At 37.3% G+C, this 27,492-nt stretch overlaps 1 protein-coding gene across 1 annotated transcript in view; it reads left to right on the top strand.

The window, feature by feature from the left end:
* Ppil4 (peptidylprolyl isomerase like 4) overlaps nucleotides 1–16,275 on the top strand; it is a 34,958-nt gene extending 18,683 nt beyond the window's left edge. Inside the window, exons 11-13 of the mRNA XM_046427432.2 lie at nucleotides 2,500–2,596; nucleotides 8,758–8,905; nucleotides 13,984–16,275. Coding sequence (XP_046283388.1) covers nucleotides 2,500–2,596; nucleotides 8,758–8,905; nucleotides 13,984–14,235 — 497 coding nt within the window. The 3' untranslated portion in view covers nucleotides 14,236–16,275. The remainder of the gene's footprint in view (nucleotides 1–2,499; nucleotides 2,597–8,757; nucleotides 8,906–13,983) is intronic.
* The last annotated feature ends 11,217 nt before the right edge of the window (nucleotides 16,276–27,492 follow it).

Genomic DNA, 27,492 nt, shown 5'->3' with positions numbered 1-27,492 from the left:
AGTAGATTGTGTTACCATATGGGGGTTCAGAGAAGGGAGAAATTGTTAGGGACTGGAGAAGGCAAAGAAGGCCTAGTGGAAGCCAAGATCCCTGTGGTAGGAGAGAGTGACTGGGGCTGGGGCCCTGTGTACTACTTGTTTCCTCCCATGAATGCTTCTGAGTGACTTGTGAAAACTATGATGAAGTACCAAAATGTTTTTTTCACATGTTACAGCTTTACGAACAATACATCACATAAGTATATTTAGTGGTAAGCTTAGTGGGATTGTAGCTTATTGGTAGAATGCTTGCCCAGTACATGTAAGGTGCTGGGTTCAATCCTCAGCACCACATTAAAAAATAATAATAATAATAAAATAAAGGTATTGTGTCCATCTACAACTAAAAAAAAGCAGTAGTAGTGATGAGTTGCTGGCCTGAAGTGATGTGGTTCTGTTCCAGTAGTACTGCCAAGTGGCCTTTTATGTAGGGCTTTTTTTCCACAGAGCTAATTTAATTTTATCATTTGTTTCAAATATATTAACTATAATTTTACATTATTGATAAGAAACTTAAGGCATAATCTTGTGACATAATTTACCCAGAGTCATATACTATGATGATTTGGAGACCTTAAGTCTAGTTTGGATTTTTTTTCTCTCAGTCTTGTTTTCTTCCCAACCCATTGACACGTTGAAGACATGATCCTACTTTCCTAAGTTGTTTCAGCATGGTTTATTTACAAGATCGTTTTTACATGAATTTATTCATGCTGTTTTCTAAAATAAAATGCAGCATATGGGAGAGAGATGCTTTGGGTTCACAGACGCCATCATAAACGTAGTTTATTGTTAGTCTCTTAATTCTGAGATAATTTTGAATGTACATGTAATGGACTCACATTTTAAAAATTGAATGTATATTCTTCACAGTGCTAAATACATTCCCACAGTCTTATTTAGTGTTTTAACTAGCAATGTGAAATGTTGATATTATTTTTAGTTTATAAATGAAGAGAATGAGTTGGCAGAGAAGTGAAATGTCTTACTCCCACTAGAGCCAAGATTTGAATTTAAAATCTCTCGCTTTAATCTGTTACCCTTTCTATATAACATCCATACTGCATCCATACTGAAACTCCTAATAACAGACACATGGCAAATCATTTTTCAGGGATAAAATACTACCTGTTGCTGGGTGTGGTGGCGGACGCCTATAATCCCAGCGGCCCCAGGAGGCTGAGACAGGAGGATTGCGAGTTCAAAGCCAGCCTCAGCAATGGCAAGATGCAAAGCAACTTAGTGAGACCCTGTCTCTAAATAAAATACAAAACAGGGCTGAGGATGTGGCTCAGTGGTCCAGTACCCCTGAGTTCAATCCCTGGTACCCACCCCACAAAATGCTACCTGTTTGTTACTGTTTCCAGTTATTTTAACTCTTACAAGTCTATTTCACATTATAGGAAACATTGTTTGCTGACCATTTTTATTTTCAGAGTCTCCGGAATCTAGCCCTCTCCCACCACCACTTTTTTTTTCTTATGAGGAGTTTTGCTATGTTGCCCAGGGTAGCCTTGAAATTGTGATCCTCATGCCTTAGCCTCTGAGTAGCTGGGATTATATTCGTGCACCCTTGTGCCCAGCTTTTATCCTCTTTTTTCATTCCTGTTTTCCCCTTCCTTAAAACCCTGACAATCAAGATATGCAATATTCATAATCAAGACATCTCTCAGTATACTTCTAGTTTTCCTTTCTTGTCCTTGCAATCCAGGGCTCTGCTATAGGAAGCCTTCCCATAAGAAGCACTTCCTCATGGTAGCTGAAGGGATAGAAAAGGTAGGCCAGTTAGCAGGTCTGGGACATGGATGGAATCTGAATCCTCATTTGGTAGGAGACTAGACTGGAGAGTAGTTGGATGTTAACAATAGTCTTATTATCCTGAAGAGATTATTGATTTCATTTCTGGCAGTTGGGAGGAATAAAGGTGCCTATAGGTGAGAATTCAAAGGGGGAATGGTTCTCTACTGTGCTGTCGCCAACCCTCTTTCACATCTCTTTAGTGAACTTCTGTGCACATTGTTATCTCCTACCTGTCTGGTGCTCTGTTTGGAAACAAGTCAGTTGTCTTTAACATCTTATTCCAAACTAATAAGTCATTCAGTTTTCAAACTCAAGCTCCAGATCTTCAATTTTCCCTTGGACTTATGTTTTCCTGGGTTTATTGGATCTACTTAAACATTGCACTGTGTCTTATTTGAAAGTTTGATGTAATATTCACATATGTCATTAGGTGGCAGTATACGGCTATCTAGCAAAATCTTATGTCAGTTAAAATAATAATAATGGAGATTAAATTTCTATGATTTCTTTTGTTCTTTTCTTACCCTTTTTCTGTTTACTAATAGAATACCATTTATAAAATAGCTCTTAAAGTATATATTTTATAAAATAACTATTGTTCTTGATTAGTTATGTGACTTTTCTTACTAAACTCCTTTTTTTTTTTCTCTTAATAAATAGGTGGGAAATACACCAAGAGTGATTTCAAAGAATATGAAAAGGAACAGGATAAACCTTCGAATTTGGTCCTGAAAGATAAAGTAAAACCCAAACAGGAGTATCCTTAATAAGAATCAATTAATCAATGTGCATTGATCACCCATTATGTGTACTATGTGATGAGCTATAAAATGTCATAAAGGCAAGTTTCTTGAATCTAAATGATTTGTAAAAAAGTAACTTATTGTTATCTTTTTAAAAAAATTTTTTAAATACATTTTTTAGTTGTAGATGGACACAATACCTTTATTTGATTTATTTATGTGCTGCTGAGGTTCGAACCCAGTGCCTCACACATGCTAGGCAAGCACTCTACCACTGAGTCACAACCCCAACCTCTTATTATTATTTTTTTTCAGTACCTTACATATACTTTGTGTTTTCATTCTAGTCTTTTTAAATTAATTCTATTATAGTTAAGTATAATTCTATTATAGTTAAGTTCAAAAGGAATCTTAGTAACCTAAGTCTTTTCCTATTTATCATATTCCCAAATGATCTTCAGAGTCAGGTGTTAATTTTCTGTATATAATTGCAATTTTTAAAATTCCTCATAATTAGAAATTTATTATTGCTAAGCTAAATCCTTTGTGCTAATCATTCTCTTATGCTTAACTTCCTTACCTAGGTAAGAAAATCCTATAGTTCTTTGTTAAGAGATTAGGTTGCTTTTTACTGCATGCTACATTTTATTTTAATAACAAATATTTATTGAGCTGCTGTTGAATGCAAGAGTTGATGTTTATAGAATTGAAAAGAAATCTACTAAGTTACTACTTAATTCAAATTCTTCCAAGTTTTAGGTTGAGACAAGTAAAAAGCAATGAAACATACTGTTTATATTATGTCATTTAATTTGTTCACTGATTTTTTCCATTATAAATCTATCACTCCACACATTGCAAAGGTTATTTCTTTGGTGATTGTTTCTGGTAAATGGTGTCTTTGTTTCCTTTTTTCTGTTGGTGTTTCAGGGATTCTTTTTTCCTATGCTATGTAGACATTTCTTTTCCAAGTATTTTTAAGGAGAGATGAATATCAGTTTGACCTTTATATATTTATGTTTTAAAATATTGTTGGTTGTCTATGCAGTGCATAAAGCATTGTGAGATATTAGTGCCAGGTAAATTCTGAAGAATGCTGACAAAATCAACATCAGAAGCTTTCACAGGCAAACAGACCAACAAGCTGAGATTTGGCCCCAAAAGAGCCACATTAGAGGACATCTGACTGAAAGTCAAAGTCATAAGAGAAATCGATGAAATAAATACACTTGAGATTTATCTATCAAATCTCTTAAGCTATGTTTAGGCTACCTACTAGTAACTGTAGCTAGAAGAAGGGGAATGTGGAGGGCAAACAAAAGGAAGTACAGTTATAGAGTATAAAGCAGAGGGAGGTTTCTTTTTCCTCGTGGAGGCTGAAAAGAAGGAATGCATAGCATTAAAAATGTTTAAAATTTAAGATTGTTTTAGCTGGATGTGGTGGCACACATCTGTAATCCCAGCAGCTGAGGAGGCTGAGGCAGGAGGATCACAAGTTCAAAGCCAGCCTTGACAGCTTTGTAATGCCCTAAGCAACTAAGCAAAATAAAAAATAAAAAGGGCTAGGGATATGGCTCAGTGGTTATGCACCCCTAGGTTCAATGCCTGGTACCAAAAAAAAAAAAAAAAAGAAAGAAAGAAATCAAGAGAATAGATTTCTGAGTTAAGAAAGGAAACTAGGCATATTTGAAAGTTAATCTGTAATCCAGTACTATTCCATAGAACTTTCTAGACAGATACAGTGGTGCATGCCTATAATCCTAATGACTCAGGAGGCTAAGGCAGGAGGATCACAAGTTCAAAGCTAGCCTCAGCAATTTAGCAAGGCCCTAAGCAGCTTAGCAAGACCCCATCTCTAAGTAAAAATATAAAAAGAGCTGGGGATGTCGCTCAGAGGTAAAGCATCCCTGGATTCAATCCTCAGTACCAAAAAAGGAACTTTCTACTTTTATAAAAATGTACTATAACTCTGTTGTCCAATTTAACAACTAACCACATGTGGCTAGTGAGCTTATAAGATGGACTAAGGAGCTGAATTTTAAATTTTTTAAAATTTTAATCATATGATTGCATATTTCTAGTATTGAACAGTATAGCTTCTAGTCTTCTGAAGTTGATGTAGAAGACAGACATGTCCTGATAACCATTGTCAAATAATTGACAGAATATTGTACAGGAAAGAGAAAATTCATGAATCTAACCTAATAGATAATCTTTATCTTCTTGGTAGTTACTAGTTTTCGTTTTAGCGAGGCATTTATTTTCTCAGGTAGAACAGCAGAGAGAGAACATGTTTATAGTATGTAAGCTACATACACACAACACAGACTCTCTTACATTCCTTTCATGTATTAAGTGATTTGTTACTTATGGCAAGGGAAGGGGATTCAGAGGACATCTGAATATATGTACAGATAAGTTGTCTGAAGTCAGTTAAAAGGCATGATGGAGATGTATGTTCTGGATCTTGAGAGAAAGAGAAATTATAAATGTAGATTATTAATTAAAAAGACTAAAACTATTAGAAAAGTTTAGATCTTAGGGAAGAAATTAGAGAAAACAAGTCAGTAGAGTCACAAATTTGTATTTTATACAAAAGATTTTAAAGTGTTGGTTTTAGTAGTTAAGTGGAAGATAGTGAGGAAGAGACAGAACAAGTCTCTTAGTGGTATAATGGGTAATCAACAATTATTTAATTAGAAACTGTTAAATACCCAGTTTGGCAGTGAAAAGTTCTGTCTCTAACCACATGGAACTTGCATTTTATTTTGGAGTGTGGCAGGTGGGATACTAACATAAAATAACTACCATTAATAGGCTGGAGCATTGCAAAGAAGTAAATTCATGGGCTAGACATAGTGGCACGTGCCTGTATTTTAGCTACTCAGAAGTTTGAGTAAGGCAGGAGGATCAGTTGAGCTTCTGCGTTGAAGACCAGCCTAGCCAACATTGCAAGATAACATTTTTTTTGTTAAAAAGTACATTTGTGTGGGGCTGGGGTTGTGGCTCAGTGGTAGAGCACTTGCCTAGCATGTGTGAGGCACTGGGTTTGATTCTCAGCACTGCATATAAACAAATAAAATAAAGGTCCATTGACAACTAAAAAGTATTTTTTTTAAAAAAAGTACATTTGTGGGATATGAAGGAATTCTGTCAAGTAACATTCAAACTATAACTTGAATATAGGGCAGAGGATAGCCGCCGAGTCAGTCAACTTCTTTATTTAATTTTGGTCCCTCATTTAAGAAAGATTATACCTTTTGTATGTGTATTTTAAGAAAGATACTGGGGATTGAACCCAGGGCCTCATCTATGCTAGGAAGTACTATACCACTGAGCTACATTCTCCACCTCGTTTTATTTGGAGACATGGTCTCACTAAGTTGTCCAGACTGGCCTCAAACTTGGAATCCTCCTGCCTCAGCCTCCTGAGACACTGGGATTACAGGTATATGCCTCTGTGCCTGCCATAAAATAGTATTTTTATTAGTCACCATTATACTCCATGTTCTGTTCTATGGTATGTCTAACAATGCTGATCATAACCTATGGATTTTAGCCCCATTGTTGGATTATGACCTTCGGTTTGAAGAACACTGCTGCAAAACATCTTTGACAGAGGGAGCCCCATGTACTGGGCACACAAGGGCTGTTGGATTTGTATCTGAGAGAAGATCCAGAAGGCACTCTGGGTGCCATAGTATACAGGAGAAAAAAAGTTTGAGATAATGGAGTGATAAGGCTAATATGGGCTGACGAGCATTTTTAGCCATCTGGAGGAAAGCTAGAAGGCATAGTGTTCCTATTTGGTATTATATAGACAAGAGACATCCTTGAGGAAAGCCATGAGCTGTGGCTTTGTGAAAACAGACATGAGACTCGTCCTGAAGGAAGTGTGTCTGTTTACTCCAGTTCCACATGCAACTACAATAGTTCCTGTATTTTTGGCTTCCTCATAAGCTTTCTTTTGAAAACTGCTATTGTAGCCCATGTCAGCCTGCCTGAAAATCTAATTTAGAAGTTGAGATTACTTTTAGAAGAAGTTGTAACAATTTTATCTTTTCTCTATTCTAAGACATTAATTTTCCTTCTTTCTTTTCTTCCTTCCTTCCTTCCCTATGGATTGAATTCAGGGCTTCATCATACTGGGCAGGTTCATCCTACTATACCATGGCCCCATTATTAAAATTTTAATAATGTATTTATGTGAACTTTAGGAAATATTCACTCAGTTCTATCTCCTAGAAAAATAATGATTTTTATCTTTTTTTTTTTTTTTTGGTACTGAGGATTGAGCCCAGGGATACTTTACCACTGAGCTACATCCCCAGCCCTTTTTATTTTGGTTATTTGAGACAGGGTCTTGCTAAGTTGCTGTGGGTTTCCCTGAGTTGCCTAGGCTGGCCTCAAATTTGCTATCCTGCCTCAGCCTCTGATTCATTGGGATTATAGGTGTGCACCATCCTGGCCAGTGATAGTGTTTCTTTCTTTTTGTTCCTTTCAAGCCTTTTTATGAAGTCTTTTTATTAAGTTGTATAAAGTTATAATCACTGTATGGTATATTCAATTTTTGATTTAAGCTTTTTCTACTTTTAGTTTTCATAGACATCTTTCCACATTTTTTAGAGCATTTATCATTTGTCAACAACTCTCTTTAGAATATATCATGATAAAATACTGTATTTAATTATCTTTATTACTAAATATTTTCCTACTCTAATATTAAAAATAATTCTGCTATCTATATCTTTGTTCATTTAACTTATTTTAATTTCTATCAATTCTTATTGGAATTTAAACATGATAACTGTTTGATATACTTTGCTGAATTTCCTTCTGTAGCATCAGTCTGAAAGAACAACCATGGGAGTACCTGTTTTCTTTTGGGGCTGGGGTGGGGCATAGTAGGGATTGAACCCAGAGGTATTAGGCCACTGAGGTACATCTCCAGTCCTTTTTATTTATTATTTAAAGACAGGGTCTCATTAAGTTGCCTGGATTGGCCTTGAAATTATTATTCTCCTCCTCAGCTCTCAAATTGCTGGTGGTTTATATATAGCTTTTCTGGTATTTGGGTTTATACTATCTTAATTTTTAATTTTTTTCTAGTTAAAGATGGACCTTGTTTTCTAAGTTTTAAATTTTTCATTATTAACAAATATATTTCCTTCTTTCCTCTCTCTCTTCTCTCTCTTTCTCTCTCTCGCTTTGATACTGGAGATTAAGCCCAGGGGCACTTTATCAGTGAACTATATACCATCTTTTATTTATTTATTTATTTTTGAGATTAGGTCTCACTTGCTGAGGCTGACCTTGAACTTGAGATCTTCTTGCATCAGCTTTCTAAGTTGCTAGGATTACAGGCACTGTGTCCAGCATGTTTCCTTATTTCTTTTGCTAGTTGTATTTTCATTTGTGGACATTGTTTTTTATTTCCCCCTTTATATTTTTTGCTTACTAATTAACTGTTAAAAAACTGTAAAGTTTTTTCCATTTCTCCTTATTACATAATGAAAGAAAATAACTGTTTATTTTAGACATATTCTCTATGCTTTTGAGGTGCTATTTGCTTTTGCTTTTTATCCCCCAACATTTGTATTATTTTAGCAGTTTAGGAAGAGGTTTTGGTTTAAGTCCCATTGTTTGTTGCCCTCAAATGTCACTGTTACACAGATCACAACAAGGACTATTGTTTGGTTCGTTGTGGCTCATGAACAGGCTGGCAGTCTACCACATTGATTTGGAGTTAACTGGAGAACTCTTGTCCTGAAATGGTATTTCCATTCCATACCAGGGTGGCTGTGCCTGTGTATAGGCCAGATAAGAGACGGTGCCACTTATCCACGGTGGTATAGTAGACAGACTCCTTAGCAGCTCTGCAGGCCTGAGCCATTTTAAGTCCTAAAAGCCACAGATGCCATTTCTGGGTCTGTAGAAAGTAGCCCCTGCCAGGGTGTCCCCTCTAACTTAGGGCGCCAGGGGCTGTGCTATGACATCCTAATCCATAGTGACTCACTCACTGGTCCCCCTCCAATGGGCTGTGCTCCCTGGAGGGGCCCACTGTTTGCTCTAAAAAGTTACATTTGGCCTTCCAACCTCCCATATCTACCAGATTCTTATGTTTTGATGTTTTTATCTGTCATTTCTCATATTCGCCCTTAACTAAGTGTTGCAGTGCAAAATATGATCTTATACTAGATGAGCAGGCAGAAGACTCAAAATCAAGTCACTCACACACAAGTAAAAAACACAAGAAGAAAACCCGGCACTGCTCTGAAGAGAAGGAAGATGAGGACTACATGCCAATCAGAAATACTAACCAGGTACTTCAGATGTCCAACTTAGATTCAAAGAAATAAATATTTTATTCCTCTGTAAATGACACGTTAGTGACACAATTTAGGAGGTAAAGGATAGTTCTGAACAAGGATAGGTATTAGTTCCTAGCTGTAAAATTAGAATGATGTGGCTCAGTGGTCAAGTGCTCCTGAGTTCAATCCCCAGTACCCACCACCAAATTATTTTTTTAGTTACTTTAATGGTTTCCCTGTGGTTATGCCATTAATTGAGTTCACATTTCAGTTAATTTGTTTTATTTGGTTGTTGTTGTTGTTATTAAAGGATTGTTTAAATAGTTTTGGGTTTGAGTTTTTAAAACTATATGCTTCAAAAGTAAAATCTTCAAAATGGTACATGCAAAGAACCTAGCTTCTCTACCCCTGTCCCTCTTCCTTTTCTTTTCCTCCCTATAAGTATCCATTTTATGGTTTATATTCATTAAAAAAAAAAATTCAGCAGAATGTTTGATAAGTATTCTTAGCTGTGTCCCAGAAAGCATACATCCCTACCCTTTGCTATTGTGTAACAGAATTATAATCTCTCTTTCCATTGTCAGTTAGCTATTTACAGATTACATTGTTCATGCATTGTCCTGGTTGTACTGCACCTTTGTCTGTTTCTGCAAATATTCCTTATGAATCAGTAGTAATAAAAGCAATAGTAGCTAACATATTGTCCTTATGATGTGAGGTGTGTTCTCTTATTCCCATTATACAACAAGAAACTGAAAAATGAAAAAAAGATTTAAGCTACTGGACCCTAGCTTTACATAGGTAGTAAATAATAGAATCAACATTTACATCAGACTCATACTGCTCTATTGCAGTTCTTACCTAGAATATATTCTTGTCAGTTTTCTTTCCTCAGTTATCTGAGACAGTTTGCCCCATATGTAATATCCAAGTAGGATCTAACAGGAATGTCTCCTGTCTCTTCATTTCTGTACTCTATTAATTTAGTCAGAGATTATCCCAGACTTTTTTTAATGATGGTTATATCACATTCCTGAGATATGTTTAACACATTTTCCACTATGAAACCCATAATCGTCCCCTCCAACCATGTGCTATTTTTAGCTACAGTTCTTTGTCCTGCACTAGTATGTGGAATCTTTGATGAAGTGATGATGCCTGAGGTAAACATTGGTGTATTTAAGGTAATCAGAGGTCTAAACAGTTCAAAGACAGACTGCATTTTAATTCTGTCCCCACCTAACTTTTATGAACCTTTTGATCCTGCTGTTAATCATTACTTGTAATCTTACAGTGGCAAATATTCTTCTCTTTTGGCATGGAGTAAAAAGCATCACATTTTGGGGACAATACTACCAACATTTTTAGAAGAATTTTAAGGGGTTTGGTAACTATAAAATTATTAAATCTTGAATAATAATTTTCTAACTTTATTTCTTTCCTCTAAGTGGGTATTAAAATAAATGTTTATTTGATTTAATAACATAGCTATAATGATTTTGTCTTCTTTTTAATAAAATTCAACACCAGCATTTTTTATTTCAGTCTCAAAGACAATAATAGTTAAAGCACATTTTTTAGTACTATCTAAATTTTTAGGCATAGTTCAGATTTTCCTATTTCTTGGTATTTTGCTGGGTAAGTACAGTTTCCTCAGAAAGTTTTAACTTAATTCTTCAAATTGTTTTTATTGAATGACAGCCTTAATATTCAATTTGAAAGCTTCTTTGTTTTTCCACCTAATGTCTTAATTCCAAAGATGGTTTTTATGTTGAAGTTTGGGTTTTACTGGGGCTACAGGAAATGAGTAGTCAGCCTCGGGTTGCCTGGTTGAGAAGTGTTCAGACTAGGTGTCAGTTCTCCACTGAGGTGTTTGTAGTATGTATATTCTTGTAATTTGGCACGTGAACATTTTTGTTGTCATTTTAATGATTTAATGTTGTTTTAGTGATTCAGATTTTATAAAATCTTTGATTTAATCCCAGAGATTAGATGTGAAGATACTGTCCCATAAACCCTGAGACTTTTGTACGTTGGGGGGAAACCTAGAACTTTAATGTTTATTGTGATTTGATCAGTTAATTATCTTTGACCTGTATAGATCTCTAAAGTCTCAGTCTCCTTATTGCTAGAATGAGGTTAAGATTGCACTCCTGAAGCACAGCGCTGTGTTAGCACATACTTAGAGGGTCCATTCAAATACGCCTTCATCCAGCTCCGCAAATTTGTGTCCTGCATCCGCCCAGAACTAATTCTTCCTTGTTTTTCAGTTCTCACATGCACTACTTCCATCAGCCTTCTTGTAGCCACTCCAAACCCAAACCTACTCTTTTTTTTTTTTAATTCTGTTTTTGGGTTTATCTGAAATTAAGTTTGCTCTTTGAAATTTACATTGAATATTCATGAATATTCAGATTAGATTTCATAATGGATTTCAGGAGGGTTTGGATAATGTGTTTATATATTCCCAGTATTTGTTAAAATTTTATTTAAGGTTTAAAATGTTTTAGATTTTAATCTCATAATTCAAGATGAAGATTTATCCCTCCCTCAAATACAAACACAGCTTTACCTTCTTTTATTGTTCCAATAATCTTTGTTCAACTATTCATTAAAGAAAACCTGTGGATTTTTTTATTGCCTTGATATGTGTACTAGGATTATTTTCTCTTTATTTTGCGCTTCACTTTTTAAGTAGAGTCAGTAAACTCTGTTTTTTCATTTTTTGAGCTTCACCTCAAATTTTAACTTCATGAAACCTTCCCTGATAAATATAACCTCAAGAGTATTTTTTGATTGGTATATCTCCTAAATGGCAAAGACCATTTATTTGAACCCAGATCTGCCTGACTACAAAACTTGTGTAGCTTTTAAAATTACTCCACATAGGAGTGGATTGAAAATGTTGGTCCTTTTCAGATTTTCAGCTTCCTCAAATTTTCAAAGAAGTATGTGTTTCATAACATTTCCCCCTTTTGATTCTGGGAATCAAACTAAGGTCCACTACAGGGGCTAGGCAAGTGCTATACCTCTGAGTTACATCCCTAGTCCCATGACTTTTTTTTTCCTCTCTTTAAAAAAAAAAAAAAAAATGTAAAGCACCAAAGTGCCTATTTGTATAATAATGTGCTGAGAATTTTATACATCTGCTGATAGTGTCTGCTTTTTGTTGTTGTTGTTTTAAAACCAGGAATTGAATCCACTGGTGCTTAACCACTGAGGGATGTGCCCCATCCCTTTTTATTTCTTATTTTGAGACAGGGTCTCACACAGTTGCTTAGAGCCTCTCTCAAGTTGCTGAGGCCGGTATTGAGCCTGCCCCAGCCTCCTAAGCCACTGGGATTACAGGCATTTGCTACCATAACCAGGCAGTGTCTACATTTTAAAACTTTATTGTTTCAATCAATATAGAAATAAATACTGTGTGTTGAGGCAGAATATATGTTTCAAGAAGCCCCCAGAATTCAAAGTATGCCACTCCACAAATGTCATGTTTTGCTAGAAAATTGTTGGTAAGGGACTAAACCACAATCCTATTCATCTTGTGTGTTTGTGAGACTGAGGATTGAACCCAAGGCCTCACACATGGGAGGGAAGCTCTACCACTGAGCCACATGCCCACCTAATCTATTTCATAGACTTTTATAGAATGATTAGAGCTATTGAATTGTGTGGGAAATCATGAATTGGTTTATATTATATTCTACAAACAGTGTCATTATAACAATTATGCTAGATCTATTTTTATATATTATAAACTATTCCAGGTTCAAAGCAAGGTATACAGTTTATGAAATAATCATCTGCATAAAATTCAGCCTTTAACCATGAGTCATGATCTATCACTCTGGATTTTAAACTTTGCAGTTATATCTACTATAATAATGTTAACAGTGAGGGAATCAGGACTTTTAGGAGTTTAATTCTCAGAATTTTACCTTTTCTTTGAAAAATGTTTAAGGAATCCAAATTTTACAGGCTCTCGAAAGGATTAGCTCTGGTCTTTCTGGATTTCAACCACTTTCTGAAATACTTGTTTCAATTAAAAGAGAAGACACAACAAAAAGTATTGTTAAATAGTTCTTTTCTGTATGGAAACATTACTTTACTATTTAATCACTAAGAATAGAATTTTTAAATATACCTATTGTGTTGTCTCCAGGACAATGAAGTATTCCAGTGTTTCTTAACTAATTTTTAAGAAATGTGTAGTAATAATTTTAACAAAAATATGTAATAGCCTGGCCTAAACATAGAAAATATATTTGAAGATCTAGAGAGGAGATTTATGCAATAAACCCCTTTGAAAATTAATTGGGACTGGGAGTGTGGCTCAGTGATAGAACCTGTGCTTAGCAAGTGGGAGACCCTGAGTTCAATCCCTAGAACAAAAATTTAAATTAAAAAAAAAAAAAAGTAATCACCTAGACCAAAGTAAAGCAGTATCTATTTTCATTTTAAACTGATTGACTTATCTAAGGCCTCTTCCTGCTGTTATTTAAATATCTTCTTTATAGAATTCTTATGGGGATGGTAGTAGCTCCATTGAAGATCAATAATGGGACAGACACTTTTGGGGGAATGGAGAAAGAGAAAGTGGAAATGTAACTGTAGTAATTAGAAATTTGGGTATAGCAACGTTACTTTAAACACTTGTTCTAATTTCACTTGGCAGTTTCAGTTCCATATTGTGGATATGATTCTTCAGTTCAACCTAAGTAGCAGATACAAAGCAATGAGACTGAGAAGTAAAATTGTTAAATCTTTTTCTGAGTTATTTTGCTTTTTATGTCTGATTCTTGGCATTACCAGGAGTATTTAAATTTGAGCTGTGGGCTGGGATTGTGGCTCAGTGGTAGAGCGCTTGCCTAGCATGGGTGGGACCCGGGTTCGATTCTCAGCACCACATAAAAATAAAGGCATTGTGTTGTGTCCATCTACACCTAAAAAATAAATATTTTAAAAAAATAAATATGAGCTGTTACAATAGCTTGCTAATAGTGGACTTTTCTAGATTTTATTAACCAACAGTGCTCACAAAGTGATTATTTTACTGGTAACTCTTAACTCTTTCTGCATTTCCTTGACAGGATATATACAGGGAAATGGGGTTTGGTCATTATGAAGAGGATGAAAGCTGTTGGGAGAAACAAAAGAGTGAAAAGAGAGATCGACCTCAGAACCGAAGTCGCAGCCGATCTCGTGAGAGGGATGGCCATTACAGTAACAGTCATAAGCCCAAATACCAAACAGATCCTTATGAAAGAGAAAGGAGTAAAAAGAGGGACCGAAGCAGAAGTCCAAAGAAGTCCAAAGACAAAGAAAAATCTAAGTACAGATGAAAGATGAAGAATCAGAAATGAGTGGCTGACGTGCTTCTTGACTTAAACAGATGTTTAGATGTTGTATCAAAGCAGTTAAAGACTGTGTGTTCGTTTTCATTCTAGGATTATGGCCCTTTTAGATTAACACTGATGGCATAGGGCACTGAGAGATAAAAAAATTGAACATTTCCTGTGCATTCTTTTTTTTTTTTAACACTTAATTTTATTGTTATACAGAAATGGCATAATTCATTTTTGTCTTTCACAGTTTTACTCTTTTTTAAAATGAAGTCTTTCATATTATAAAAATGCATAAACATGTATATATAAGGTATAAGGAATAATAAATATAAGTAGCTGTATACCCCTCAGCTAGCATAAGAAATAGAACATTGCTTACATTTAACATATATGACCTGTCCCTTTCAAGTAATTATTATTCTGAGTTTTGTGTTTGTCATTCTCTTGCTTCTTGGTATAGTTTTACAACATATGTATGTATCCCTAAATGAAATGTTAATTTTGTATGGTTTTGAATTTTATATAAATGGCATAATTATGTTTACTTCTGTGACTTTTTTTCAATTAGCATTTTTTTCAAAGACTTCATTTTTATTGCTATGTAGTGTTGTATGGATATATACCATAACTTATCCATTCCTTTGCTAATGGGATATTTGGGTTTTGTTTGCTTTTTTTTGTTTGTGCTATTGCAGGCAGTGCTGCTATGAACATTCTTTATCTGGGAGTGATATCGACAGGTCATGTGGTTTGAGAATCTTATCTTTACACGATAATGCCAAATTTTATTCTAAAGGGGTTGTCCCAATTACACCCCATCAGCATTATTTTGTTCTGTTATCTTTGTTTTACATCTCCAATAGTTCTTACTTTCAGACCTGAAACCTTACCAGCCTAGTGGATGTTAAGTGTTACTGTGATTTCCATCCAGAAGACTTATATTATTCCTGTCTTTGTTCTTTTATATGTAAGTTGTCAGTTTTTTCCCAGACTGCTGTTCTCTTTATCACTGCATTTAAACAATTTGATTTTGATGTACTTGGTATAGTTTTGTTCACATTTCTTCTGCCAGTATTTACCTGTGGGTTTATGGTTTTCACCAAATTTAGAAATTGTTTGGTATTAGTCCTTCAATTATGTTTTTCTGTTCCTCTCTTCTTCTTCCTCTTCTCCTGGGGTTCCAGTTACCTGTATCTTAGGACACTTGAAGTTGTCCCATAGCACACAGATGCTCCATTCAGTTTCTTAGTCTTTTTCTGTTTCATATGAGGTAGTTTCCATTGCTGCCTCCTCATGTTCATTAATGTTTTCTTCTGAGAAGGATCTAGTCATTTCATCCCATCCAAAGAATATTTACCTTAGACATTACATTTTTAATCTTTAGAAGTTTCATTTGTGTCTTTTTCTGTCTTCTCTCTCTCTCTTTTTTATGGGTGGAGGGGTAACAAAGAATTGAACTCAGGGGCACTCAACCACTGAGACCCATCCTCAGCCTTGTTTTGTATTTTAGAGACAGGATCTCACTGAGTTGCTTTAGTGCATCACTTTTGCTGAGGCTGGCTTTGAACTCTCTTGCCGTAGCCTCCCAAGCCACTGAGATTACAGGCATGCACCACTGTGCCCGGCTATAGTATATTTTTAATAGCTGCTTTAATGTACTTATTCATTCTCTACCCTCATTCCCTACCTCCTTTGTAATATTGGGTTAAAAAATACAAAGAACAACAACAAAAAAAGTTACACATTCTGGAATTATTTGATGGAATCTTCATGGTCCCCTCTAGTCTCTATTTTCTGTAAATGAAGTTAGGTGTAGATGTATAATTAGAGAATTAGGTCATACATTTTAGGCAGAACATTTAGAATTTGATGGCAAATGTATCAACCTTTTCCCTCTGTGTTTTGTGCTTTTGTATTCTGTTGAAGAAATCTACCAAAGCTGGAGGTATAGCTCAGTGGTACTGAGTGTTTGCCTAGCATACATCAGGCCCTGGGATCAGTCCCCAGTGCCATGAAAGAAAAAAGAAAAAAAAGAAATTACTTATTCTGTAGTAATAAAGATAAATTATGTTCTAAAAATTATAAGGCTTTGTATTTTTACATTTAAATCTATATTGAGTGTGTGTGTGTGTGTGTGTGTGTGTGTTTTATGATTCAGGGATCCAAATTCACTTTTTACATTAGTTTTTGTTGTTGTTGTTGTTGTTGTTTGTTTGTTTGTTTTTAACATTTATTTGGATATAACCAGTTGCCTGAAGCCCATTATTGAAAGCTTAGTCCATTCTCTGTTGATCTACAGTTCTATTTGTATATGAGTTTCTGTATATGTGTGGGTTTTATTTCATGGGGTCACCATTCCTTTGGTTTATTGTCTGTCCCAGAGCCTGTACCAAACACATATATTTCTATGACTTAACAGAAAGTCTCAGTATTTAAACAGGTCCTTCTATCTGTTAGGAGTGGCTTAACTCTTCATTCTTTATAACTTTAGAACCATCTTATCAAGTTTCCTGAAGAATTCTATGGGGACTTTAATTGCATTAGCATTAAAATAGTCGATTACTTTCAGGAAAAAGTAATCTTTATAATATTGAATCTTTCTATTCATTAAGCTACATACTTCTCCATTTAGTTCTTAGAATTTTCCTAATAAAACTTTTGATCATCTAGGTTGGATTTATTCTGTTTCCTTTTTTAAAATGTTCTATTGTAAATGGCATCTTAAAAATAAATTTTTGGTTTGCCAACAAGTTGTTTTTTTGATTACTATTCATATTCAGCCATTTCACTCAGTTTTTTATATTTAAAATTTGTAGGGTTTGGGGGTCTATTATGTGGACAATAATATCTGCAAATAATGACAGTCTTTTTTTTCTTTGCTAATTATTTAAAAACAACTATTATATGTGGTAGTGTTATGGTGCTTTCTGGCAAAAAAATTCTAGTATAATGTTGAATAGGATGGTGATTTCTTATTATTTTAGCAGGCTAAAATTTCCAGTACAGTGATGAAAAAATGGCCTGCAGTTTTTTGTTATTGTTTTTGTCTAGTTTTAATGTCCAAGTTATAGAATGAGGTAGGGAATGCTTTTCGCCACCACCCTTCATCTGGAAAAGAAGAAAAAGACTTAAATTATCAGTTTCTTAAACGTTGGATAGAGTTTGCCTACAAAATTATCTGAATGTTGTATTTCTTTTTGTGAAAAAAAAATTCTCAACTCTTGTTACATTTTAATGATTGTGAATTATTAGCCTTTCTATGTCTTTAGTGTAAGCATTTTGGTGATTACATTTTTCTGGGAATTTATCACATTCATTGAAGTTTTTAGGTTGGTTGACTCACAGTTGCTCATAGCTTTATCTGGTAGATTTTTACCATCCCTTTATTTTTACATTACTGTTTTAGTATGCCTCATAAATAGCATATAGTTTTAATCTAAACTGATGAGTTTAATGCATTGTAATGTTTACTGATACATTTGGATGTGTACTGATACATTTGGACTGTTCTTTATTTTTGTTTGCTTTTGCAATGCTGGAGATCAAATCCAGGGCCCTGCACATGCTAGGCAAGCACCCTACCACTGAGCTACATCCCTAGCTGGTAGTATTCTCGTAGTACTTGCTGGCTATCTCATTTTGTACTTTTTCTGGCTTCCCCAACCCTATTTTCTTTTAAATTAGCTTAAAAATTATGTTAGTTCAACCCATTTGAGAAATTGCTTTTCACTTTCACCATCCATACTTAACTCATTAAAGCCCAATTTTTCAATTCTATGAATATTTCAGTGAAATTAGCACAGGCGCATTAAAATAGGTTAGAAATCATAATCTAAAACTTACATATTCTTTATGTATATCCATAAATAACATACTCACATACATATGCAAATAATTTTTTTAATATTTATTTTTTAGACGTAGATGGACACAACACAATGCCTTTATTTTTTCGTGGTGCTGAGGATCGAACCCCGGTCCCACCCAAGCTAGGCGAGCGCTCTACCGCTGAGCCACAATCCCAGCCTCAAATAAATATTTTTTTTAAATGTTCTAATCATTCTATTTTCTCAAAAGAATAGAACTCTAAAAACACATTAAACCACTATAAGTGGTATATTTGTTGCTCAGTTTAGGTATTTATTGGTGCCCCACATCTAGGATGATAGAACTTAATATGTTTACCCTCTTTGAACTTTTTTTTTTTTTTTTTGGTACTAGGGATTGAACTCAAGGGCACTCATCCCCTGAGCCACATCCCCAGCCCTTTTATGTATTTTATTTAGAGACAGGGTCTCACTGAGTTGCTTGATGCCTCACTTTTGCTGAGGCTGGCTTTGAACTTGCGATCCTCCTGCCTCAGTCTCCCGAGCCTCTGGGATTACAGGTGTGCACCACCATGCCTGACTCTCTTTCAACTTTTGTGCTACCATCACTCAGTATTTTAGTTTGAACTTTTGATTTTTAATATTAAAATTAGTTCTTGTGACTATTACTATTTTAATTCAGATAATTGTTTAGATTTACCCATGTGTTAAATGGTTTCTGTACTCACCATTTTTGCATCTCTGACCTTTCACCTGGGATAATTTTCATTTTTTCTGAAATATATTCCTTTAGCAATAATCTGTTGATTATAAACTCTTAGTTTTTATTTATCAAAATGATTTTTTAATTCAACCATGTTTTTTAAAGTTGATTTTCTGTATTTCCCAAAAATTTACAGTTATTCTTTTTTCAGTACTTTGAAGGTATCATTCAACTGTCATTTCCCTTTTTATTTCTGTGAGAAGTCTGTTGTCATTCTTAGTATATTCTTTTGGGTATAATGTAACTTCTTCTGGCTGCTTTTTTATTTTTAATTACATTTTTAATTTTAAAGATAATTGAAGACTTACATGCAGTTATAAGTAATACAGAGAGATTCCATGTACCCTGTACCTAGTTTCTCCCAATATGAGATCTTTCAAAAGTACAGTACAGTGAGCAGCCAGGATGTTGGCATTGACAGAGTTAAGACACCAAACATTTCCTTCCCTGTAAGAATCCCTCATGTTCCTGTTCCCTGCCACTTCTATTTCTTCCTTAACTTCTGGCAACCACTAACCCATTTTCCATTTCTATAATAGTGTCTATTCAAGAATTTTTATGTAAATGGAATTATCTAGTATATAGCCTGATGGGATTAGCTTTTCTTTTTTCCATTCACTCAGCCTAATTAATTCCCCAGAGATTCTTACAGATTATTGCATGTATCAATAGTTTCCTTATGTTTATGGCTGAGTAGGATTCTATGATATGAATATACCACAATTTATTTAACCATTAAAGGACATCTGGGTTGTTTACACTTTGGAACTTTTTTCTTTTTTTTTTAGTTTAAGAGTATATGGGCTTTTAATATTATCACCATAATTAATAACACAGTAAATAGGTTTTCACAACATTAGAAGGAACCTAAAGTTAATAAAATATAACCTGTTTGTCATGTTTGATAGGACCTAAAGAAAAGGGCTTCCTTAGACATTGGATTTCCCATAAAGTGTAGGGGCCAAGTCCTTATGTATGTCTGGTCAGAAGTATGTCTACAGCAAAAGACAGGCTTGAGATGGGGAGAAGGAACAGGAAGGAATACTGAATATCAGGGAACTTTGAGCAATGTTAATAAACCTTATGATTCTACCTTCACAATCCGGGAATACTCCTATTTGGCCAGAGGGCCTTGGTACATACTGAAGAACAAGTAGGGAAGGTGGTAGAGAGTGTAACGGGTACCCTCCTTAACATACCCAAGGAGAAAAAGTCCCTCCACCTCATCCATCTTGTCATCCCTGTTCTCTTTCCAATAATAATTACAGATTCTAAAAGCTCACTTCCAAGAGTCTCCCACATCCACCTCCCAGTAATATCTTCCAGTGGCAAAATTCTGAATATCCCGACAAGAAAGCATTCTGATGTTGGAGTGATCCAGGAGGCACCTTGAGGATCACACCCAACAGTCATGCTTTCAACTCTCCATACAGGAAGACATAACTGTTGGCTCTCTTGGATACAGAGTAGTATAACTCAGAAGCAGTTGAGCCTGTCGATTATTCCAGTGATGGGCTGAGTTCTGGACTCACAGGCTGGGCTACATACAGCTGCATGGATTCAATCCTGTACAGTGTGTCTCCAAAGGCCTGGTCTATGGCCTATGTCCTCCAGCTCTTCATATGTTTCTCTTAACATCTCCTTTACATGAGCCATTCTGAGTTTACTTTCTTTGAATTGCTGAAAAATTTCCTTGCCCTCCTTTTCTAGCCTCTTTAAATGAAGCCATTCTTCCTCATGGGAAAATGGGTACACTTTGGAACTTTAATAAAGCTGCTGTTGTTTGTGTGTGAACATAGTCCTCATTTTTCTTGGATAACTTCCAAGGAGTGCAATTGGTAGGTCATATGGTAATTGCACATTTAGATTGTTAAGAAACTGCTGAACTATTTTCTGGAGTGGGTTATAAACCCATTTACAGTTCTAGCAGCAATGTACAAAGCAATCCAGTTTCTCTTCATCTTCACCAGCATTTTGTGTAGTCACTGTTTTACCTTAGGGACCCTGATAAGGAGGATGTGTGTGTGTGTGTGTGTGTGTGTGTGTATGTCATTTGGATCTTAATCCATTTATTTAATTGCTAATGATGAATATTTTTATACTCTTTTTGCCATCTGCATATCCTGTTAGGTAAAATGTCACTTTATGCTATTTGGATTGAGTGTGGGGGTTACTTTTGAGTTTTTTAGAGTTCTTTATATATACTAATTCTTTGTCAGATATATTATTTGCAAATATTTTCTCTCATTGTGTGGTTTGTCTTTTTATTGCCCCTGTCAATCTTCTTAACAGTCTTTGCAGAACAATATATTTCAATTTTGCTGATGTTCAGGGAGTTTTGTGTTTCATTCGTTTTGTTTTTCAGGACTGGGGATCAATAAGGGATTCAGAAATGCTAGGTAGGTTCTCTACCACAAACTACAGCTCCAATCCTTTGTAGAAATTTTTATTATAAGAAGCAGCCTCACAGGATGGAGAGGGAGTTTTCTTTTGATAATATCCCCTGGGAGGACTTTGATGGATTGTGCTGATTGTGCCCAAAATAAGAACTCAGCCTAGTCCTCGCTCCAGAAGTTTTTGTTTTTAAAGTTAAAAGTTTTTCATAAGTCTTACATTTCAGATTTTTTTTCTAAAATTTTAGTAGTTTGACAGTTCTTAACCCATTTCTGAAGCTTGTGTATATTTTCTGATGAACACCCACTTGCACCATTTGTTGAAAAGAATGGCTACTTCTAAGGTTTTTTCTTTGTCTTTGGCATTCTAGAATTTCACTATAATGTGTGAAATTCTAACATTTATAACATTTAAAGTTGAGACAAAGGAGAATGTGGTTTCTGAAGAGATTAACACTATTAGAAAGAAGCTAAGTACTTGACACTGGGACAATACAAAAATACCTTAAGGGTACAGTAATTGGCCAGACTTCTATCATCATGGGTTTGTGGATCTAAAGGTATAAACTCACTTGAAATACTTTGTTTGGAGAAGGGTAGATTTTGTTATTTTGTTCCTAATCCCTTTCCTCACCCCCTTTTTCTGCTTCCTGGCTACATGAAGTGAGTGGCTTTGCTCTGCCATCTGCTTCTTGCCATGAGGTTCTGCCTTTCCACAGGCCTAAAGCGACAGGATGAAGCAACATGGATTAGAACTTCTGAAACTCTAAGCCAAATTCAATATTTCTTCCTTTTAAGTTGTTTTTCTCAGGTATTTTTGTCACAGTGAAGGAGAGCTGACTGACACCTCCTGCGGCCACCAACTCAGTCTTTAGTCAGACACATGGGACAGGACTTCAGGAGACAGCCTCAGCTCCTTATTGTCACTCAGTGCCCCTCCAGACCACCCTGGAGGCTGAGAGTCCACCTTTGTTTGCCTGGCATAGCATAAACTCCCTGCATTGTCCACCATGTTCAGCAGTTTTCCTATCTTCTTGCAAACAAAATGAAGGGCATGCTCTTAGTTGAGTTTGGGGCAAAAAGAGTTAGTTAGAAAGTCTCTCCTGCCTCGACGTGGAATGAGGAAGATGTTCACAAAAAAAAAAAAAAAAAAAAAGATCCCATTGTGTTGTAGGAACAGACAAGGCAAGGCACCGAAGATAGCAGGGGACAGTTTTATTAGGCTGCAGCCAGGTTCAGAGGGCACAGCTTTTGCTATAATCAATCAATCCCCTGAACCCCGAGTTCAGGGAGTTTCAAAGTTTTATACCCAGCATGTAAGGGGAGGGGCTCAGAAGTTCACAGTCTGCAGAAGTTCACATAAAAGCAGCTTTTCTTTCACTGTCCTGGGCAAGTTAACTCTTCAAGAACAATACCTGAGAAGGGGAGAGCTTCTTCTCCCCTTTCTTTCCTCCCCCTGCCAGCTGTTACCATGGAGCCCAATTGTAACTTATCTTAAAAATGTAGACATCTCTGTGAAGCCCAGCTTAAGGCCAGAGGCCTTTTTTGCACATTTCTACAAACTACTATACTGGAAAAGTTTGTGAAAAACTAGTAAGGGGTGTCCAGCACCTGGAGTGCTGGTATCTTCTCCGCCAGTGGCCAAGTAAAACAAGGCGACACGAAAATAGGAAGTTTATCTACACTGGACTCTTTTGCAGAGACTCTTTTGCTGACAGTCCTAAAATCAGCCATGGTGAAGATTTCTGGAGAAGCCCAGTTAAGACTTTTCTGTGGAGAAAGGGGGTGCCACTGAAGTGGGCACCCCCTTTCTCCACAGAAAAGCCCTCTTCACCATGGCTGATTTTAGGACTGTCAGCAAAAGAGTCTCTGCAAAAGAGTCCAGTGTAGATAAACTTCCTATTTTCATGTCACCCTGTTTACTTGGCCACTGGCCAAAAAGACACCAGCACTCCAGGTGCTGGACACCCCCTTACTAGTTTTCACAAACGTATCCAGTATAGTACTTTGAAGAAATGTGCAAACAAGGCCTCTGGCCTTGAGCTGGGCTTCACAGAGATGTCTACATTTTTAAGATAAGTTACAATTGGGCTCCATGGTAACAGCTGGCAGGGGGAGGAAAGAAAGGGGAGAAGAAGCTCTCCCCTTCTCAGGTGTTGTCCTTGAAGTGTTAACTTGCCCAGAACAGTGAAAGAAAAGGCTGCTTTTATGTGAACTTCTGCAGACTGTGCCCCTCCCCTTACATGCTGGGTATAAAACTCTGAAACTCCCTGAACTCGGGGTTCAGGGGATTGATTGATTACAGCAAAGGCTGCACCCTCTGAACCTGGCTGCAGCCAAATAAAACTGTTTCCTGCTGTCTTCGGTGCCTTGCCTCGTTTGTCCCTACAACACCACTACATTGGTCCAGATGCTTTTTACATATCTGGGTTTCAACTCACTCATTGGTAACTGGGCCCCCCTTCTCCAGGAACAGCCCTTCTCCCCCCAACACCAGCAGTCCTCAGGTCCTTAACTCCGCTGCCAACCCAAAGCCACTTTCTGGTTTCTTTGGAAAACGTCAGGCACCCATCGGTGTCTCACTCAGCACTGGGTGAGCCATGCGAAACCACCTCCTTCTTTATTTTTCTTAGCAGAACTTCCTCACATCCATCAGCTGATTCTTATGAAGTGGACCCTCGCCTGGACACTGGCCTGCCTGCAGAAGTTCTATTTCCTTGAGAGGCTGTATGTTCAGGCTGCCCATTAAAATGAGGCAGGAAAATTTTAAAAATACTAATTCCTGAGCCCCATCAGGAAACAACAGAATCAAGCATGATGGGGTGTGTGTGTGGGGGGGTGGTGGCAAGAATCTGTGTTTTCAACAAGCATCACTGGCCATTCTGCCTTGCAAAGCTTTTCTTATGTGACATCCCAGCTCTTGTTGGGAAGCTATGTTGTCTGAGGCCAGCTGTTGACTATTTCTCCAGCTGAAGGAATACAGAAATAATCACTCTTTTGAAGTGGTAGGTTTGATTGGCAGATGAGGTATGGCTCCACCTAGAGACAATGCTCATGAAGTGTTATTTATTCCTATTACTGAACATTAGCTGAGTTCATTTTGAGGGCTTGGTAGGGAGGAAGGAAAGAAAAGAGTATGGTTTCAGCTGCAGAACACACTTGTATTTTGAATCGTCTCGGTGCTCCCTCTACCTCCCCATCCCTCACCATTCTTTTCAGAAAACAAACTCTACAAACTTCCTTATCCTTAGAGGATTCAAATCCAAAGCCTTCTTTCGGAATAGAGCCAAAGCAGAAAACACACTGTCCCCAGGAACAATGAGCCAATTCCTCTGTTTGCAAGATGGTCTAAAATGAGTCGTTTAGGAAACCTGAATACATCTGATCTTGCAAACATTTCACATCAGGGAAAGTGCACATGAGTTCAAAAACAGAGTTGTATTTAAAACAAAAACAAAAGACAAATCCTTGCTGTGAAAGAGGCTAAGAAAGCCAACCAGAGAGGTGGCTGCTGGCATCATTCAAGTCTCAAGAAAACTAATCTCACCAAGCTGGGAGTAGGGCCAGGGTCCAGAAGGGCCGCTCATGATTTGTGACTTCGTATTGAGCAGGGGCCGTTAGCTCTTAGTGTCCATCAATATCCTCTTTAGGCAGACGACATTCACACATGCCCCCATGGAATTGTGAGCTGCAGCCTCTCGCCAACTGCTCTCAGTTAGGGTTCATTATGTATGTTCACGAGGTCTCCACTGAGTGGGGGTGGGGCCACTTTTCTCTTTCCCTTCCAGTTTATGATCTAAATATACCTATGTATCCTAAATCCAGTAAAATACATAATAACACATGCCTTTTCTGAGCAAGACACCTGCGCAAAGCCCCACTGACACCAAGATGAATCTAGGCCAGGGACAGCCCCTCGGGCCTGTTCTGTGCCTGGTGGGTCATGGCACCCCCACTAGCCATGACTCTGGGGCCTCACACCTCTCCTGGGAGCCTTTAGTCTGCCATGAATGACAAGAGGAGCGCTACAGTCACTAAGACACAAAGCAGCAGCAACTAGGATATCAAAAAGACAGACACAAAATTCCAGAGTGCAACCAGGGGGTCAACTTGCCAGCCTGTGATCCCCTCCAAGTTCCAGGAAGACAGCCATGTTGGTGGCTCTGAGGAAGGCAGGGGGTGGAGTGTGTTCCAGGTGGAGGAACCATTCTAAGTCCCAGACACTGGCCAAGAGGTGAGCCCAAATCACCAGACACATTTGGGAGGGCAATTGGCACTGCTCAGAGAGACCAGAGGCCCTATGGGAAGGTGGTGGAAACCCTGCTGCCAGGTGGGCTGTTCAGGGGTGATAGGGTGCCCCCCAGGAAGAAGCAGAAGGGATCACTGCCACACTTGTTTTCAGGGTCCGAGAGAGGCCCGAGGAACTCGGCAAGGAAGGTCAACTGATGGAAAACCTTCAGGAACACTACCTTGGGGTTCAGAACTGGCACTGTCCACCCAGGGGTGGTGCCCTAACGCATGGGGGTCAGGGAAGGGCACAGAGTTCAGACAGGAATGCTCTGGGGGCTTGAACGTGCCAGGAGGCCCTGAATATACACACCTAAAGCTCCAGATCGTGAGTGGGGGATATGCTAGGCAACCTAGGCCTGATCCTCATGCCATCAGCCCTTCTGGAGTGAAAGCCAGTGCCTGCGCATGTTGGAGACCAGGGGTCATGGATCGTAGTCTTGGCCACGTTGTGCACCTGTCATACATCCTGGCCCACCCCCAGCATCGCCAAAGCACACAGAAACAGAAGGCCAGAGGGGTCTGGGTTCCTCAGCTGAGAGTTGGCAAAATATCAGAAAAAAAAGGTCTGTTATTAAGGTCCCCATCTATACCCCAATCACTGCAGAGCTGGGGACAACTCCTACAAATGTTTTTTTCCTAGCCTAGTCTTTCTCTGATGGTGAGCCCTTCAAGTCCCTTTGCTTTATATGAAATCTTAGATTTACCTTCCCAACTCCTTCAGGTCCAACACTTCACTTTTATCACTGGCCCTCACCAAGGTGACCTGAGGCCCCAGCTCTACACACAGGGCCACCCTGGCTCATAGTTTGTCTACCATTTTGTATTTTTTGGTTTGCAAGATATGTCCGTGACTTGCAATCTCATTAATGCATTTGAAAGCGTGCTAGCTGTATTATACTTGGCATGAGGGTATTGTATGGGGGAGTGGTGGTTACGGTTCAGAAGATTCAGTGCACTGTACTGCCCAGAGCAGATGTCTCTCCACTTAGTGTACATAATTTCTGGCCATCAATAGAAAAAAAAAAACTTAACTAGATAAGAAATCCTGAATGTAGAAATAAAAACATCCTCCATTTAGAAGATTCTAGAATGTGGTCTGAAAGGATAAATGAGCAAGAGAGAAATGTTGGTTGTATGTGATGGAAGCAGTGAGAAGAAATATTGTTCTGACAAGAAACTCAAAATTAATACATTCAAGTTGGGCTGGGGGTGTAGCTCAGTTGGTGGAGTGCTTGACTCACATGTATAAGGCCCTGAGTTCAATCCCCAGCACCACACACACACACACACACAAATAAATAAATAAAAATTAATACATTCCGTGGGGGAAAAATCAAAACAATAAAGATTTCTGAATCTAGCATTTCAAGGAAAAGCTATGCTTAATTGCAAATTATGAGAAGTTGGTTTTAACAAGACATTTGCATGGAAACGGTTACATTCATGAGAAAATGAGTTTAATCATAGTGTTTATCAAGTATCCTTGATGAGATCCAGGGATCTGTGGTAATCCTGCCAATATCTAGGGTAAAGTGACCACATTTCCTGTGATTTTAGGTGAATTCTTTTTTTCCCTGGGAACTGAATCCAGGGCCTCACACATGCTAAACTGCAGCTAGGTGAACTTTTTTTTTTTTTTTTTTTGTCTTGGTAAGTTGCTTAGGGCCTTGCTAAGTTGCTGAGGCTGCCTGGGAACTTGTGATCCTCCTGCCTCAGCCTCCTGTGCTGCTGGGATTACAGGCATGTCCCACCTCACAAGGCTTAGGGGAACTCTTAAACGAGGCATCAGTGATAATTCCTACCAACTAAAGCTGAAAAAATTGAGTCAGCTGTGGGTAGTCAGATTGTGTGTGTGCGGGAGGGGGTTAAAAATAGTTATTTTGAGCCTAAAATTGCTTGTCAATTATAACTTCACTGTGAAACTTCAGCTTAATTTTTCTTAGCAGTTGAATTTTCAAAGATTTTGATCAGACAATTAAAG

Source organism: Marmota monax, unplaced genomic scaffold (genome assembly GCF_021218885.2).
Source record: "Marmota monax isolate L192 unplaced genomic scaffold, Marmota_monax_Labrador192_F-V1.1 WCK01_AAM20220418_F8-fsc00114, whole genome shotgun sequence".
Lineage (NCBI taxonomy): Eukaryota > Metazoa > Chordata > Mammalia > Rodentia > Sciuridae > Marmota > Marmota monax.
Note: the sequence above shows the minus strand (reverse complement) of the source record. Positions and strands in the feature narration are given on the sequence as shown.